The sequence below is a fragment of the Haliotis asinina genome, chromosome 9, assembly GCF_037392515.1.
Source record: "Haliotis asinina isolate JCU_RB_2024 chromosome 9, JCU_Hal_asi_v2, whole genome shotgun sequence".
In the NCBI taxonomy this organism is placed as follows: Eukaryota; Metazoa; Mollusca; class Gastropoda; order Lepetellida; family Haliotidae; genus Haliotis; species Haliotis asinina.
This window is the reverse complement of record NC_090288.1, coordinates 12,479,778-12,496,896: the sequence shown is the minus strand read 5'-3', so window position 1 is coordinate 12,496,896 and position 17,119 is coordinate 12,479,778. Positions and strand designations below refer to the sequence as shown.

The window sequence follows — 17,119 nt, the reverse complement described above, 5'->3', positions numbered from 1 at the left end:
TCTGTTGTTGTTACATGTAAAGAGGGAAATGTCATTTAGGAAATGTAACAAGTGAGTTAAGGTTTAAGTCACATCGACAGTATTTCAGCCATATCGTGCGAGACTACCAGTCAGTCTCTTTATCAGTCAAGAAACAAAGAACACGACTGTGGATATTTTCATTTCAAAATGTTTGAACATTTGTACAGTATATGTTGATATTCAATTCAACACCAGTAATGGGAATAAGCTAATTGTTACACTGAAGTTAAAACTTTGAGTTTAGTTTTACGCAGCTTTTAGCAATATTCAGCAATATAATGGGCCTCACACATTGTACCCATGTGGGGAAAGGGAGCAGGGTCTTCAGATGTTGTAACCACTAGGTCTCTCAACTGCCCGAACCTAAACTTAAGATGTGCTAAATTAATGAGTGACGATGTTTGCTGAACATTTGCAAGAACATTCAATAATCACATTTTAAAAATATATTTCACCGAAGGAACCTTAGGTAGCCTTTTTGAAGGTTTGATTAGTGTGAAAGTAGGTTTAATCCAGAGAATCAAAAGTTTAATGGCTTAACAGGATGGACCTAAACAGGTGAGCTGAATTGCTTGCCTTCCTTATAAATTATTGCAGTTTTGAAGAGGTGTGCATATACCTGCGTGAGTCTATCCATGGATGCATGCATGCATGTGCAAGTAAAACATCTTTTAGCACACCAACAAAACAATCTTCCATGAATATATAATGCTGAAGGTTTATCGGAGATTAATAGTCTTCAATACTAATTACAAAGTCTTGCAGTTAATGGTAAAGGGAAGCACTCGTATAATGCTTGGTTTTCTGGAGTCAGCCTGTGTTGGGTGGGGTTAAACCACAATCACTGAGTGCACTTTATGCACACACTGATGGACACATAGATACGCACAGACAGACACACAGACACGTGGGCATGTTGAGTAACATTGCAGCCAAATTTTAAATGCAGACTCTCCAGCTGAATTTCTTGAATCATGTGTAAATCCAACAATCATACAAACACGAAGTTTTGAAAATACATGTTTATTTGTGATCCTTCAGTCTGTACCCGCAGACTGTACAAGATGATATGTGGAATGGATTATTTAGATGATGAGTATCATGACCAACAAATATCTCCACACCATAAAGTAAAACAAGTCTTGTACGTAGCCAGAGAAATTCATTCCAATTGCACCCAAATCAGATGTCAAAGTCAGATTTTGATTAAATCAGTTTGACCAGTCTCTAACAAGTACTAACACAGAGATATCTGAATTCAATACTTCAAAGTTAATAATCATCCTTTCTTTTTTCATATCACTACACTGTGGTGTTTGACAGTTTAACTAGAATGATATGAAAATGAAAAGACTATCCTTAGCTTCTTTTGAGTAGGATATATATTTGTTGCACATATACAATCATCACGAGGTAAGATAATATCATCGTGTGATAAACAATATGGCTTACAATCACAAGTTGAAACAATGCTGGATTGGCCAAAATATCAACTCTCTTGGCACTGTACCCTTTGTCACTATGGGTGTTATGGACTAGGCTAGAACAATGTTATTCAATGAATAATAGAATTAGTTGTAAGTACTAGCTCATCAGCGTACATATACTGCATTTGTGCACTTTATGTCCATGTAGCCAATAGAGAAGAATCACACATTCTTCTCAGGAGATGCCAGGGGACAACTTTCATTTCATTATGCATGGTGTAAATATTTGCAGTGAACATTTTGCATTGCATAGAGACTTGAACAGTGTACATGTGAAAATTGGAACTGACATACCCACAGATGAAACATGATTATCGTCAACAGACATGACACTGTTTGAAAGAAGAAACATAGCAGCAATTATCATAAGATAAACACACTGATTTTGTGGCACAGATACATGGTTGAGAAAGGTGCATGTGGTATGCAGACACACAGATAAGTATATGATGACTTTTCCTAACAGGCATGATCCTGTTAAAAACAGCAGTAGATAACAATATATCTGCCAGGTTGTAAACACATCACACTTGTGGAACAGATACACTGTACAGAAACGTACATGTGGTACAGAGATACATACATGATACACCCTGTATCAGTATTATTCAACTTATGCATATCTCTAACAGATGTATACAAACCATTATTGCTATATGCAGTCCTGCTGCATGTAATAGTCGTCACTGCTCCAGATTAAACACTAACCTAATAGAACATAAATATACCATTCAGACATTTCAAAAATAGAAAAATAATTATAAAAACATCACAGTAGGTTTTCAGTATCTTAAATTTCAGCATCTAATTTCGGATATACTTAATATGGCTGTGGTAAAATATCATACACGTACCGCAGGTAATATGGTGTAAACTGAAAGTTGTTATTGGCTTTCTAAAACACCAGACTGAAGAGACACTTCAATAAACTGTCTTCACATGAGGTAAGGCTCAGCATATGAGCATACTTATCACCAATATCACCCTTATTGATTACTGGTATTGCATATGTCATTCTTGCAACTGCACTAAATAAGGAGACTAGCAACTTCCATGTGTCTGACCTGTGAAGATCCGTATTAGAATTGATCTTTGTTAAACCATGCTGGTAATAAGAGCTGACTATCGATATATCACTAATGAGGTCAGACTCACTGACTAACTTGACACACGTCATCGTATACCAATTGCATACATCGATGCTCATGATGTCAGTCATTGGACTGGTGCAGAACTGATTACTTACAGACCGCTGCCATATAGCTGGAATATTGCTGATTAAGGCATTTTACGACACAGAAATCAACCAATCATGAGCTCTGTTCATTCATTTGATCAGCTCACGTTGACCAAAGTAGCTGCAGGTATGAAACATTGCTAATTCCTGTCATAATTGCTCAAATCAACAATCAGACATAATAGTCTGGTAAAAATGTCCAACAATCTAACCATTGGTTGATATCAAATGTGTATATTCTTATCAAAGACAGCCTTATTCAAAGTTATCCTTTTCAACAAGTCAGGAATTAATGATATGTTTTCTCCACCAGTGTTAAGGACTTTTGAGTGATGATGTCTTTAAGGGGTCACACATTCTGTTCTGGGGCATTAGGATGGTCAACAAGTTTTTCCACATGTTCTAGGAGTGTGCTGTTCTAGGAGTGTGCGCTCGTGTGTGTGTGTGTGTGTGTGTGCGCTCGTGCGCGTGTGCATGTGTGTGTGATGTTGTCATTCATTTTGTACTTGACATGCAGGTGGATTCGATCACTTTGAACATAAATTTAAGGGGGGTGTCATTCACATTGTTCATGCTTTTCCACAGCAATCATCATCTCACCCCAGCTACCCAGCCATAAATTATGAATGGTCCCTTATCATACATTAAATCAAACTCATCATTGTCAATACGTTCAAGACCCTGCCTTATAAAACATCAAAAAATATGATAATACAGAGATTTCACTTCCAGACATACCAGACCCCACAAGAAATCACAGTGAGTTCATATTTAATGTCAAATCAGCATTAATTTGGCCATAAGTTAAACATATGTCAAAATGAGGTAACATACATACTGTTCACTATTTGCTATGGATCACATGTTTGATATATATGACAATGTTGTTCCTAGGCAAATGTTGAGCGGTATGGAATTCAAGAAGCTGTGACTTATGGAAAATTTAAAGTTGCTTGGTGACGATAATGTTGGACATAGTGCACAATACTTACATATGTATATACATACATGTGGAGAATAATCTCAATCACAAGTACAAAATGGACAGCACAACTCAAATATGGATCAAAACATAAGAATTGTTCCACAACAAAAGCAAAATTGTGATCAAAAACTTTTCTGTTGATTGTGTTTAAAAAGTTCCAATAACTGTCTCACATTCTGAAAGTTCACTTCTGAACTACCGGTACCCAACCGTCTCCAATAAGACAGATATAACTTGAAATTCCCACTGATGGTGCTAAGACTAGGCCACATAATTCCAGCCTTGTTTAGCATTAAATATGGAACAGCATTTAATGGTCATTTTGTCCCCTGCATCAAGAAGGTGCATTTTGTGTAAACATGGTACCGTAAACCATGACATATCTCATAATGCTTGTGAAGGATGAAGACTGATGAAGACTGCCTCTAAGATACAATGATGGTCCCTTTCTGGCTCCTGTTGGTGAAGTTGTTGTTTCGTGTACACATGTAATGGTATGTGCCTTGTCTGAACTTCACTACAGCTCCCTCGTAGGAGGCTGGTGCATTGTTCAGCTGGTTATGAAGCTTGTCACGGCTCTCAACAGTGTAGTCTCGGTGGGCAGGTTCAGAACAATCAGCCGTCTTGATACACCTGGAGAACACATGATGGTATTCATTAGATACCTGAATAATGCTCATATTTCAAAGCACTGTAAACTTGAAAGCACAATCAAAATTATACAAATTTTGCATAAAAATTGTAGTCAAATTTTGCAAGGATTATTCTGAGTGTCCAAAGTCCGGTTCTACAAAGTTATCACCATAAAAAGAGAGTCATACGTCTAAGTTAAAGCATGGGAGTTCATTCATAAACATTATGGCAGCTTTGTGGAATGTACCCCTGGAATGTGAAGCTGAATAGGCATCAATATAAGCTAAATAAATACAAGTCAGCAAGTTGGGTATTTTCTTGTCAATGCCACACTCGTAATATTCCAGCAAATTGAAGATGGTCTGTAAATAACTGAGTCTTGACAATCCAGTGATCAACATCATGAGCATTGATCTACACAACTGGATGATTGAGATTAGTTTTACGTCCCTCTTAGCAATATTCCAGCAACATCACTGCTTTGGCATGACAAGGCAACGCTTTAACCACTTGGCTACCCTACTGCCCCTATGCAAATGGGATACGATGACATGAGTTAACCAAGCCAGTGAGCCTAACTATCCAATCTGTCAGTCACAATGTCTCCAAGTATGGGGAAGAAATGAGCTACCTGTAGTATCCTGAGGAAGCCATATTGACTGCCAGGTTCTTTGCCGACACTGATGTCTTCCCATGGTAGATCCACTTGATGTCTGCTCCAGTCCACATGGTGCTCCTCTCAAAGGGGATAGGGAAGTTGTCATTTCTGTCAAAGATCTCCACCAAGTTGTTCCTGTCTGTCGCTGAAACAGAAACAAGAAGCATGAGTTGCATTTAATGTTCTCCGCACAGGATCCTGTTAGAACACTGTGTTGTCAGCAGTAACGGGATGAGTGAGTGACTTTATTTTTATGTTGCTTTTACAGTTCTATCAATATCCCAGCAACATCACAGTGGGGATACCAGACCTGGACTTCACATATTGTACCCATGTGGGGAACTGAACCTGGGTTTTCAGCATAACAAACAGTCACTTAACCTTTAGGTTACCCCACCATCTTGTAAGGGGGTGGAACATAGAAGGGACACAATCATAGACGTTAAAACTAGTTGGTCAAACATGTACGACAATCACAGCGGTAAGACAATTTTAACTCCCATAGACCCAGTCGCAGTCAGTAGCTTGGACTTCTTGAGAATCATTTGTCATCACGACTTGTACTTTGAAATTGGATGCTTAATAAATGCACAGACCATACAGACTCTGTTGGGTAAGATAATCGAACCTATTGTCTAGTCCAGACTCGACTATTTACAGACCGCCACCATATAGCTGGAATATTGCTGAGTGTGGAGTAAAACTAAACTCACTCACTCACTCTCTTTAATTGAACCTAAGAAGGATTTTTGTTCACATCATAAACCATTTTATGTTTAATAAGCCAGTTTAAGTTTGCTTCAAGAAAGGAGCAGTTTTATTTCCATACAACAACAAAACTGCATACCTGTTCTACCCTCGCCATCATCACCTGTCTGCCCATCACCACCATTTGGTCCATTTTTATGTGTGTTGGATCCTGAAAGATTGATAACATCAAAATCATTTTTCATTTAGCATCTCAATAGCCCAAATACATATTCTGTCATATGGACATTAGTGGGTAATGAATGAATTGAATCCAAATTGGAAGGACTGTTGAGAACCTGAGCCTGATATCCTTGATATCTATAACTTGTGAATGAAACCAGATTGGCAGACACTGACAACAGTTTTCGATATATGGAGAAATTGTTTACATTCTAATATATGTGTTTACATTCCATATATGGCAAATGCTCTCCTGAATCTATTCACCTCAAAGTTTCAATTATTTATTTCAGGCAAGTTGTAAGGGATAATAAGTCTTTCATTGCTTCAACAGGAAGCAAAAATGAGTGCAAATGTCACATGATGTAAAACATTGGACAAAATGCGTAACATTATGCCTTTAAATGGCATGAAACTTAGTCATTTGTCCATACCAACTTGTTACTATAATTTTAGACATTTTCATGAAGAAAAGGAAGACTTGTTTAACAAATGATGTTGTAAATTATGGCGTTTGAATGACAGTTGTAACACAGAGTATCCAGTGTATGTACAATGGCAAACATACTCAAATCCCAGTTTAAGTTAGTTGCCAAGGTTACTACCTGTCCACTGTATGTGTACCAGCTCTCCTGTCTTCATACGGAGGTAGTTGGGAACAAAGTCATATTCCACTGCCGGGTACACCTGCACTATGTTACCGCGCTTGCCGCGCACATTCAGGTTATGTATGATATCGTTCTGCATCCCTGCTGGGCGTGGTCGGAGGAGGAACACGTGACTTCGGTCCTGGAAGATCCTGCCATACTGATTGGTGTTGATGTTCAGTCGGAGTGGGGAGCGACCAACCCCTATATCTACATAAGGATTTCCTTTAACAGGCGACCTGAAAGTTGAAAAACTTGAAGGATTAGAACTCTCCAGTTGTATTTAGAGTTTTCTTTGTTCGTTAAGCCACAATGAGCAATATTCCAGCTACTTGTAAACAGACACTCCAAAGCATCAAACCACACACAACAGATCAGGATACATGAGATACATGACATGTATCAACCAAGACAGCAAGCTTGGCAATCCTGTTGCATTTTACAAATCAGAGAGTAATGATGAATACCAATCTGATCCAGATTGATCGGGTCCTCTCTGAACACACAATATAAACAAACAGTGGCCATCAATACATAAAACCTGAAATACATCACCAATCAGATCGCAGGGTAACAGGATATCAGAAAAGGTCGCAGAAATATGGGTCACCTACATCAAACGCTTTACAAGGCACATGAACAGATCTAGCCAAGACACTGTGACTTAAATTAGTCTATTGGTCATAATACCATTGCGTACACAAACCATTGTCTTAAATAATCAGAGAGTACCATATTGATAGAACTATTTCAGTATAATCACTGCCACATATGGAACAATGGGCATTGGTAGGATGGACTTCCAGTTTTGAACTGAAAGTAGATGCAATAGCACCATGAGATCAGTATAAAATGCTGTCTGTGCGTAATATGCTGCTTGATACATATTAGATGAGCCTGTGCAGTAAATCAGTAGGTGGGGCAAGGAAAGTAGACGTATACACTTGGTTGCTACAGGTACATGAGGTAGATTGGGGACTAAGCACGAGAAATACACACTGACTGTGGTGTGAACTCAATGTCGCTTCTGTTAACACACGTCCAGCAGTAAGATATAACAATCAAAACATGTTTTGCAAAAGGAAAATGAACTTTTCAATATTTAGATGACAACCTATTTCTCTCTCGTTTCAAATGGAATGTTCTGGAGGGTGTTCCCATATATACAAACTGGGGTCATTTGTCAGGTCGTGGCTCATCTAATACTTGTCAAGCAGTAAGTACAAGTTGGGCTGACCATATTCAGTATTGCAGTAACACCATGCTGATGATCTACTGTCACAAAAATACTTACATATTTCCATTGTATTTGGAGTCTGTGTGATATGGATCATAATCATCAGTAGAAATGTTGTATCTGAAAGCACACAACAAAACATTAATAGTATCTAATATAATATCAAAAGAAAACCATCCCTTCTACAGAAACACATCTTGAACTCAGACCCAAATATCAATGAGTTCTTATTTCAGCATTCAATCAGAAATTTTCAGATAATTATAGTAATACTGCTGTAAGCAATATTGAATCAAAATCTTGATAAGTGGTGGCGGCCACAGAAACAGTTTCCCACACTGTAGCCTAAAGAGTAAACACTTTATCTACTAGACTACGCAACTGTTCCTTATTTTGTATTAAAGGCTTGCTTTAATTTTGAAGGAGACAGAGACAGCTTAGAAGATAGACAGTACCTTTGTATCAAACTTTAAACTTTCAGGAAAACGCCCCACAAAACAGCATAATTACCTGACAAAAATGTCAGCACTCCCTACCTGATTCTAAACACACAGCGTTTTGTTTTGCCTGAAGGAAAGTGTGGCAACACCCATGTGTAGTTTAGTGGCTCTCCGTCAACTCCGTTACCGAGATGATTTGACCTGAAAAGAAACAGAACTTACTATTATGATGAAGCTAACAAGCCACATGGGAGCTCTTACTAAGAGTCAAGTGGTTGCCCAGAATTGACACTGAATTTTGGTTGATATCCTCCCAAAGAGATGATCCTATCAAGTGACATTATGGAACATTTAATTTGTTTCATATTTTCTTAAGATACATCATGAACTCACCTGGACCAAGGGGCTTCTGAACAGTCAGGCCGACTCAGCTGAACAAGACACTGTTTCACTGTTACCACCTCCGCGTCATACGGAACTGCCCAGACATATGTCAGTCCTGCTGACCGAGCATTCCGACATGCAGACTCGCTGGTGAATTCTGGAAAGGAAAACATTCTGGATCTCACAACTGTCAATGTACATTTCGGAAATCTTTTCTGAGGTGCAACTTGATTAGAATAAACTTTAAAAAATCATCATCATCTCTAGTAGGGTATCCACAACAACTTTCATTTGTAATCACAGAGAAACAAACACATCAGTTTTCTCTGAGGTAGCTCCTGAAGATGACCTTGTGAATTATTCATTGACGTGAGAAAAAAACAATTCAAATCTTTGAGCATTTATTTCACCAAAGACCATCACCAAATTTCAAGACTTGAAATTCACAAAGTAAATTAGCTTGGGATAGCTGAATTGAAATTTCAATGACCAAAAGTCAATGGGTGACAAGGGATTGAGTAACTTTAGTGTAATTGCAATATTACCAATGTTCCTGCAATATCATGGTGGGGGACACCAGAAATGGGCTTCACAAACAGAACCCATTTGGGGAATTGAACCCAGATCTTTGGTGCGAAAAGTGAATGCTTTACCACTATGCTATCCCACTGCCCCCTACGCTTAGGGCAACCAGCCACCATAGTAAATTACATCTAAGTCAAGGCCACACTTAAATCATCTGCAACAGTGTACACAGATTATTCTAATTGCACACAGAAGAGGCCTCAGTTTGATGCAACATCTGGACATAGACTGAAATAATACAGCAGAATGTAAATCAGGTTCCTGTAACATGTCACCAACTTACGTGGGGCCTTCTCGAGGTAGTTGTGTAGCTCCACCCACTGTCCGCCATTTGCCACACATTCGGCCTGATTGTTCCAGCGGGAGAAGTGTCGCCTTGTGTTGTCAGGGTACATCTCAACACATTCCGACTTGGGCTGAACATTGAAGCTGTGAGTCTGGTAATAGCTGGAGAAGTGATGACAGAACTGACAAACTATGAACATGATCAACTGAACTGACACTACCAGAGTCTGGTGTTCAGATGTCAGATTAGCTGCAGGTTGACAAATCTGGAGGAAAACCTAACAAAAATTGAAAATGATTTTATACTTGAATAGAAACCTATTGCCTCATGACAAAAACTTTGATCTATGGACTGTGTAAGCCAACAATGGAGGGGAGGTAACTCTTCTCAACACTCAAGATACAAAACTTTCAGTGAATACCTAATTATACTTTTAGTTTCTTTACACAAAGTATTTCTTCTTATTCTTCACCCACTGTCCATACTTTAGTAGAAACACAAATAATGAAAAAGATATCAATATCACAAACCTGCACATGGACGCATTCTCCGCCATGACAGCAATATCCTTCCAAGGAGTTGGATGCCAGTATGGGAAATAATCTCTCTCCTCGGGACACTCATAACCATAGCGATTTCCCTGAGGGTTCTGGCGAGTGTAAGTGGCACTGCTGTAACCAAGGCCATTGTTGGTCTTGAGCTTCTGGTCAGCAGTAAACAGACCTGGAATAGATAGACATACTATTACACACCCAGTCTTATGTGGTAAAAGCCAGCTAAACCTTTCCCATACTATCAACCTTATCAATTAAATCATTCAAAAGCATGAATGCTTTAACCATGAGGTTCACCCACTGCCCCAGACTTGATAATAACTCCTAAAGCGTGGCAGCAGGAAAATTTAATCATAACCAATTATCAAAATGTTCATAAAATGTTAGTAATTTTTCGAAGTAACACATAAACAGTACTGCCTCAAAAAAAAGTTGCTGGCGTGAAGATTGACAGGAGAATATCCAATTGCGCATACAACCACTCTGTAAATGGCTCTTACCTTTGTTCCGTTCCCGAAGGTAACACTTGTCATACCAGGCCCACGATTCATGAAGTCCGCGGTCCGACTTGACAGCATCGTTCTTCCTGGTCTGGCTGTCTGACTTCGACTCTGTCAGACTGTCAGGCTTCTTGTAGTCCTGAGTCTGGGTTTTAACACCATTCCTCAGCGTGTCTGCCGAACCTGCAGCAGGCAGTTATCATGGTAATGTGACATGGTTTGTAAATCAGATGTCAAAATTTGACATGTCATTGTCCAAAAATGTATGTAATAGACCCAAGGATGAAAATCATGAACGTTTAGGAATCCCTAATTTCAAAATCATTACTGGTACTGTCCGAATGACATTGGTTAATTTGTAACACTGTGAATGGTGATTTTATTCTTTGACCACACGACAGAAAAGGTTTTTTTTATTTGTTCTATCTGTTAAATGTCAATCACCAGGCAGGATGACAACAAATACCATATTTTACAGTCTTTTGGTATGGTATGGCCGAGAATCGAAACACAGACCCTTCAGTCTCTATGCAAATACTCTATCCATCTGACCACAGTTATCTAAGGCTATGACTTCCTTCTTTGGTTCAGTGTGAAAAATACAGTAATATTGGACACTGTCCTGTGGTAAAAACTGAGTCAGCCATAATGTTTTTTTACAGTATTCAAAACAGAAAAAGACACTGACAACATCAATTTCACTTTTCCTGGGAAATGAACCTCATCTTTCACATGTTAAGCTAGACATGTGAACACTTTTTCAAACAGCCAATCCTGCTCTAGTGTTTTGTTTGCTGTTTGTTGTTTAACGGTGCACTTGGCAATTCCAGCTATATGGCGGTGGTCTGTAAATAACTGAGTCTGGACCAGTCAATCCAGTGATGAACACCTCGATAAGGATACAACTGGAATACGATGACATATATCAGCCAAATCAATGAGTCTGACCAGCTGATTCAGTTAGTCGCCTCTAGATATATACATGGGTTACTGTAGACCTATTCAAACCCGAGTCTTTATGGGTCTCCTGCCCTTGGCCATACCTGTGGGTGTGTCAACATCGTCCTGACACAGGTACTGAAGTATCAGGGCACAGTTCTGCTTCTGGGGACTATCATCCTCGTTCCCTCCACAACCATGCTGATTGGTCCATTCCAGCACAAGTCTACTCTCGCCAGCACCATTCTGCAATGTCTTCACTGGGCCACTTTGAAAATATTTCTGAAAAAATATGGGACAGTAAGACACTACCTGTAAAGAACACAATAAAGCGATATAGTTTAGACATTCATATTTCTAGAAAAATCTTAAACTGGGAACTGAATGAAATTAGAATTTGTGTTAATATATTCGACAAGTAACTTATTTCAAAGGATGGTTGAGAGCCAATACTTCACAGATAAAAATACTAAGGGACATTTGTTGACCTTTTTTGAAAAGTAACCACATTTTTCACATCAGCAGAACAAACTTTCAGTCTGTGTAGCTAGTCTCACCTAATTAACTTACACAAACATTCAAGAAAACTTTCAGTTGTTGGGGTCTTGCAGATGCTGATAATGCCAGACTGTAACAGCTACATATAAATAACTATGTTTCAATCCTTCATGAATCTTTATAACGCATTTATCATCCAAAACTGTGCTCCAGGAGATATCACATGTTTGAGATCAGACTATATCTTCTAGGAGATATCGCTTTGACAGTAGATTTTGCACGTTGCCCTCACAATGCTATGACATCATGAAGTTGATGACGTCAAAATGCTATGACATCACTGCACTGCAAATCTAATCAGTACTGTATTCAGACATGTACATCTTTCACTGAAAACTAATGAAGAATGATTTTTGATGATTATCTCTGACATTGTGTCTATTGATATCAATTATATCAACAACCACTGACAAGGGTAAAAATATCCTCAGCAAGGATCCAATATTTGTTACTTTACCAACTTGTGTTGATATATTTGATATCAGAAGACACTTGGGTGAAATTCTCTATTTCTGCTAACAACAAACGTTATTATTATTGGGCAGGTGCTTTGCCAAATGATTCAAGAACTTTAAACTGTAGGGGCAAGAAGTAGCCCAGAACCATAATGTGTTGTAAATATTTAAGAGGTCGTAAATCCATACAATACGTTGCTATGTAAAGTGTATCTTAAACAGAACCATTTTGGCCCTGACTAAGCATTTGCTGAGATGTATCTGTATTTGTATATTCGGATTCATGTCTATGCATTATGAAGTTAATTAACAGGCATTTACACAAGTAAATCAGTTGACTACTGAAAAAGCTGAAACTAACTCATGTTTAGTTACATGCTGGGCATCGTGAGAAAAAAGTGTGTTTCTCATTTAAGGTTAACACCTCAAAAAACAAGAAAACTATTTGCCAGCAACAACATTCAAAGACTATAAAACAAGAGATAAAATTTGAAATGGTTACCATTTAATTAAGTCATGAACATTTGATTGCCCTTGGAAAATATACTCCAAGAGAGTACATTGTTAGCATTTATTCAAACTTTGAAGCCATACTGCACACTAAAGTTCAGATGTAAGTAAAAACCTGCAAGAAACACATAGCACAACTTTCTGTAAAAATTTTAGAAGTGCAGTGAGGCAGACACAGGTAGGACATGACATGTCCCGGATATTGTGCAAACATGGCCTGACCACACCATGTACACCTGCATAATGAGTTTGTAGCACCTGGGTGTGACCAGGACAATACATAGGGATTAACATTACTGGCATTCTGTGTCGGCCATACAGAGACAGGGTCAGCCCAGATCCCCTGAGTGAACTGATGTGTCCTCTTACTGCTAAACATTATGATCTAGGGGTGACAGTGATACGGTATACCACAGTGTATTTATACCACTGTATTTTGTTTCCGGTTCAGTACACCAAAATTCACGCTGAAAATATGATACATTCAGCATTTGTACCAAAAACATCATCTTACTCATCTTATGAACATTACTTTCCGAATGTCATCACAAATATTCCACGTAATTTTAATTCTAGATAAAATCTTCATGTATTTACTGTTTCTAACATTTCTATTGCTATTTATATTCAATAACTCATGCTATTTCAATAGTATGAACGAGATTGTGTAAAGGCACTTTCATTTGGGTCCCAATTCAAAGATTTCTTCTCAGAACTTCAACTGAAATCCAACAGTGCCTTTCCATGTAAACATTTATCCAAGTGAAATTATCTTCTAATGAACTGAACCGAATTGTACTGAACCCAGAGCTGTGTACTACGATAAGTACTGAACTGTGCATGGCGTACCATTGCCCCATTACTATACACCTGCCTTTAGTCTTAGTTTTTATACCTTGAATATGACAAGCTTTGAGCACTGTTCTTTGCCCTTTACGCATTGATCTTTGTCCTTTGAGTATCGCTCTTAGAACCTTGAGTATTGGTGTTTGTTCCTGAGCATTGGTGTTTGTTCCTGAGTATTGGTCTTTGTTCCTGAGTATTGGTCTTTGTTCCTGAGTATTGGTGTTTGTTCCTGAATATTGGTGTTTGTTCCTGAGTATTGGTCTTTGTTCCTGAGTATTACACTTTTTGACATTGAGTACAGAGCACTGTGGTTATACATAAAGCCCATGGTTATAATGCTGTGTTTTTGCGGATTTCCTGCCAATATAATACCCCAGTTATAATATATTATAGGTATTATACTTTCTACCTTCACGTTCACAGTTTTTTTTTCAGAGATTATTGTCATTCAAGAAACAGCGTACCCTTTACCTTCCTTTACTTAACTCTAACATGAGTCATATTTTGTTTACCTTCAGTACTTCTCTTTGTAAGTGCTACTAGGCAGCTCTCAACTGAAGTCTATTCACACATTTCTTTAATATGAAAGTTCAGTGACCCGTTAAGGTCTGGGGTAGAATAGGCCTTCAGCAAACCATGCTTACCATTAAAGGCAAATATGCTCGTTGTAACAGGTGACTAACGGGATCAGGTGGTCAGGCTTGGTTGACACGTCATCGGTTGCGCAGATTGATGATCATGTTGTTGATCACTGGATTGTCTGGTGCAGACTCAATTATTTACAGACCGCTGCCATATAGCTGGAATATTGCTGAGTGCAGCATAAAACTCAAATCACTCACTCACTAAATTTCAGTAATGTCTGTTTAACTTCAATAGGATTCCTCTCTGCATGAATATTGGAGGGCACCTCTATTGGATGATGTCTCAGATGAAATTTTTAATCAGGCTATCATGAGGAGCCTTCTAAAATCTTAGTGGAGATAAGGAGGGATGTGTGCTGGGAAGAAAATCTCTCAATAACTTACAACAGCCTTATCGATGGATGGTACAATGTTGAAGATAAGGTCTATTAGTTAAATGGCATTATGATTATGTTAATTCATGCCATCCATTTATCCATTTTATAGAAAAAATGTTATTATTGTGAGAGCTTGTTATTATAAAAAAACTGAAAAAATATAAAATGCTGTTCTTTAGAGCTGTAATGATACACCCAACTATCGATGGATCGCAACTGTTGAGAGTCTGATAACAATTAATCAATGGTGGTAATCAAAATCTATTGATGCATCAATAGTATGTGTGACTATCGATAGTTTAGTGATGACTTCTGTTGATAATTGTGCAGTTCAAAATGCAGGAAGTAGCTGAATTGTTCACTTGGATTTTGACTTAGTCTACACCCTTTTGTCAGCTATTAAAAGAGAGTGACACTACTTCAGCTTGTTTTTATTTAAAATAAACTGTACTTCCATTAGGGGAATGACACAATTCAAGGAGAGAAAAACTATTGCAACAGTTAATTGCACTAGGTTATCGCAACAGTATGTTGCAATAGTTTATCGCCATCACAATAGTTGTTTCCCCTCAATAGTCAACCCTTTGTTTCCCCTCGATAGTCAACCCTTTGTTTCCCCTCAATAGTCAACCCTACTGTTCTTTTTCATAAAATATCCTGACCTCAGCTGAAATACTGACAATGATATTTTCAATTTAAGTTTATATTCCAAATTAATTATTTATACCTTAACATTATCTTAAAAGTTAGAGCTTACTGACAGAGCAAATGATTAGACTAAAAATGATATTTCCTAAAAACACAATAAAGTGTATAAACTGTTGAAGTCAAAAACTTAAATATCACTGCTTGTAATCTATTTTGGGAAATGACTCAAAGACCATACGAGTCTGACATATATATTTATTATTTCATAAACACTACCTGTTCCTTTTCTTCCTCCATGAATTATGTTCACAGGTCACTGATCACACAAAGATAACCCATGACGTCACGACACACAATACCAGAAACAGAATATCAAAGGACCTAACATTGAAGGGACAATATCATGATACATTCCATACCTGATATTATAAGTACATAACAGAATTTTTTGGTATTTAAACCACAATATCCTACTGTATGTAAGTAGGGGTGACCAGTGCAAGCATGTTGGACATACATCATATTTTACACTTGAGTGCAGTCCTGAAACTTTCCTACAATCCTACACAAGCATGATTACATTACAACATATGAACAATGGCCATATATGGTGTGGAAGTTGTTCATGCATGTATACACACCTACTTGACACTCATAACATAGGATGAAGGGTATGAAGTCATCTCTCATATCGTCTGGCAAAGTAGGACGCTATCATGATTATCCTCTCACATGGATGAAAATAAACTACAGCATCTTCGCTGGACAATTTCCCTATCCTTAATTCATTAAGATCAAACTAGGTTCATCTACAGTGGCCTCTATTTTGATAAAATCAAATTTTTGTTTATTTTTGATTGAATACGTTAATAAAAATCATTCTTTTATTACTACATCTTATAAATTAGGCATGGTGGGTTAGGCTAGTGGATAAAGCTGGGAAGACCTTAGGTAAGATTCCTGAGATGGGTTGAATATGTGAAACCCATATCTGATGTCCTCATATGAACCATTGCTAAAAGAGGCGCAAAACTAAACTCACTCCCAGTTATATACCAACCTTAATTAATACTGAATCAAGACAATCCTGACTATGCTTGTAATATGTGTTACATGCGCCATACTGACCTAGAAATTATTTAAAACAAGGAAGTAAAGTTGATAAAAAAATTAAAATATTTCAACAGAAAATCCCAATTCATGTAGATCTTAGAAATTAAATTGGTGACATGTCAATTTACAATGACAAACAAAATACCTGTAAATAAATATTCCCTTGTTAGAATATAATGTGTATAACACCATTAAGAAATAGAATGCACAGACTGCCTTCAGAACATTTTTATTCCCTTACAGTACCAACTCGTAACCATGGTATCAAAGTAGGAAATGAAGGATGAAGCCTGTCGGTGTCAGGGACACAAATTGCGTATATCCCGGTTGTGTTGTATGGAGGTCAGTGGCTCGTGCTACTTCGACACCATGCTTGACAGACAGGAAGCCACGCAGAGGTCATAGCACCATTGGCGACTCACTTACTTCCTGATGCAAAGAGTTA

At 37.9% G+C, this 17,119-nt stretch overlaps 1 protein-coding gene across 1 annotated transcript in view; it reads right to left on the bottom strand.

The window, feature by feature from the left end:
- Nucleotides 1-1,028: 1,028 nt before the first annotated feature.
- Nucleotides 1,029-17,119, bottom strand: part of LOC137296952 (protein DD3-3-like) — a 28,669-nt gene continuing 12,578 nt past the window's right edge. Inside the window, exons 4-14 of the mRNA XM_067828873.1 lie at nucleotides 11,628-11,805; nucleotides 10,585-10,767; nucleotides 10,061-10,253; nucleotides 9,528-9,691; nucleotides 8,669-8,816; nucleotides 8,372-8,476; nucleotides 7,893-7,955; nucleotides 6,557-6,837; nucleotides 5,869-5,940; nucleotides 4,995-5,166; nucleotides 1,029-4,363 (exon numbers count right to left, since the gene is read on the bottom strand). Of these exons, the coding sequence (XP_067684974.1) occupies nucleotides 4,156-4,363; nucleotides 4,995-5,166; nucleotides 5,869-5,940; nucleotides 6,557-6,837; nucleotides 7,893-7,955; nucleotides 8,372-8,476; nucleotides 8,669-8,816; nucleotides 9,528-9,691; nucleotides 10,061-10,253; nucleotides 10,585-10,767; nucleotides 11,628-11,805 (1,767 nt within the window). The 3' untranslated portion in view covers nucleotides 1,029-4,155. The remainder of the gene's footprint in view (nucleotides 4,364-4,994; nucleotides 5,167-5,868; nucleotides 5,941-6,556; nucleotides 6,838-7,892; nucleotides 7,956-8,371; nucleotides 8,477-8,668; nucleotides 8,817-9,527; nucleotides 9,692-10,060; nucleotides 10,254-10,584; nucleotides 10,768-11,627; nucleotides 11,806-17,119) is intronic.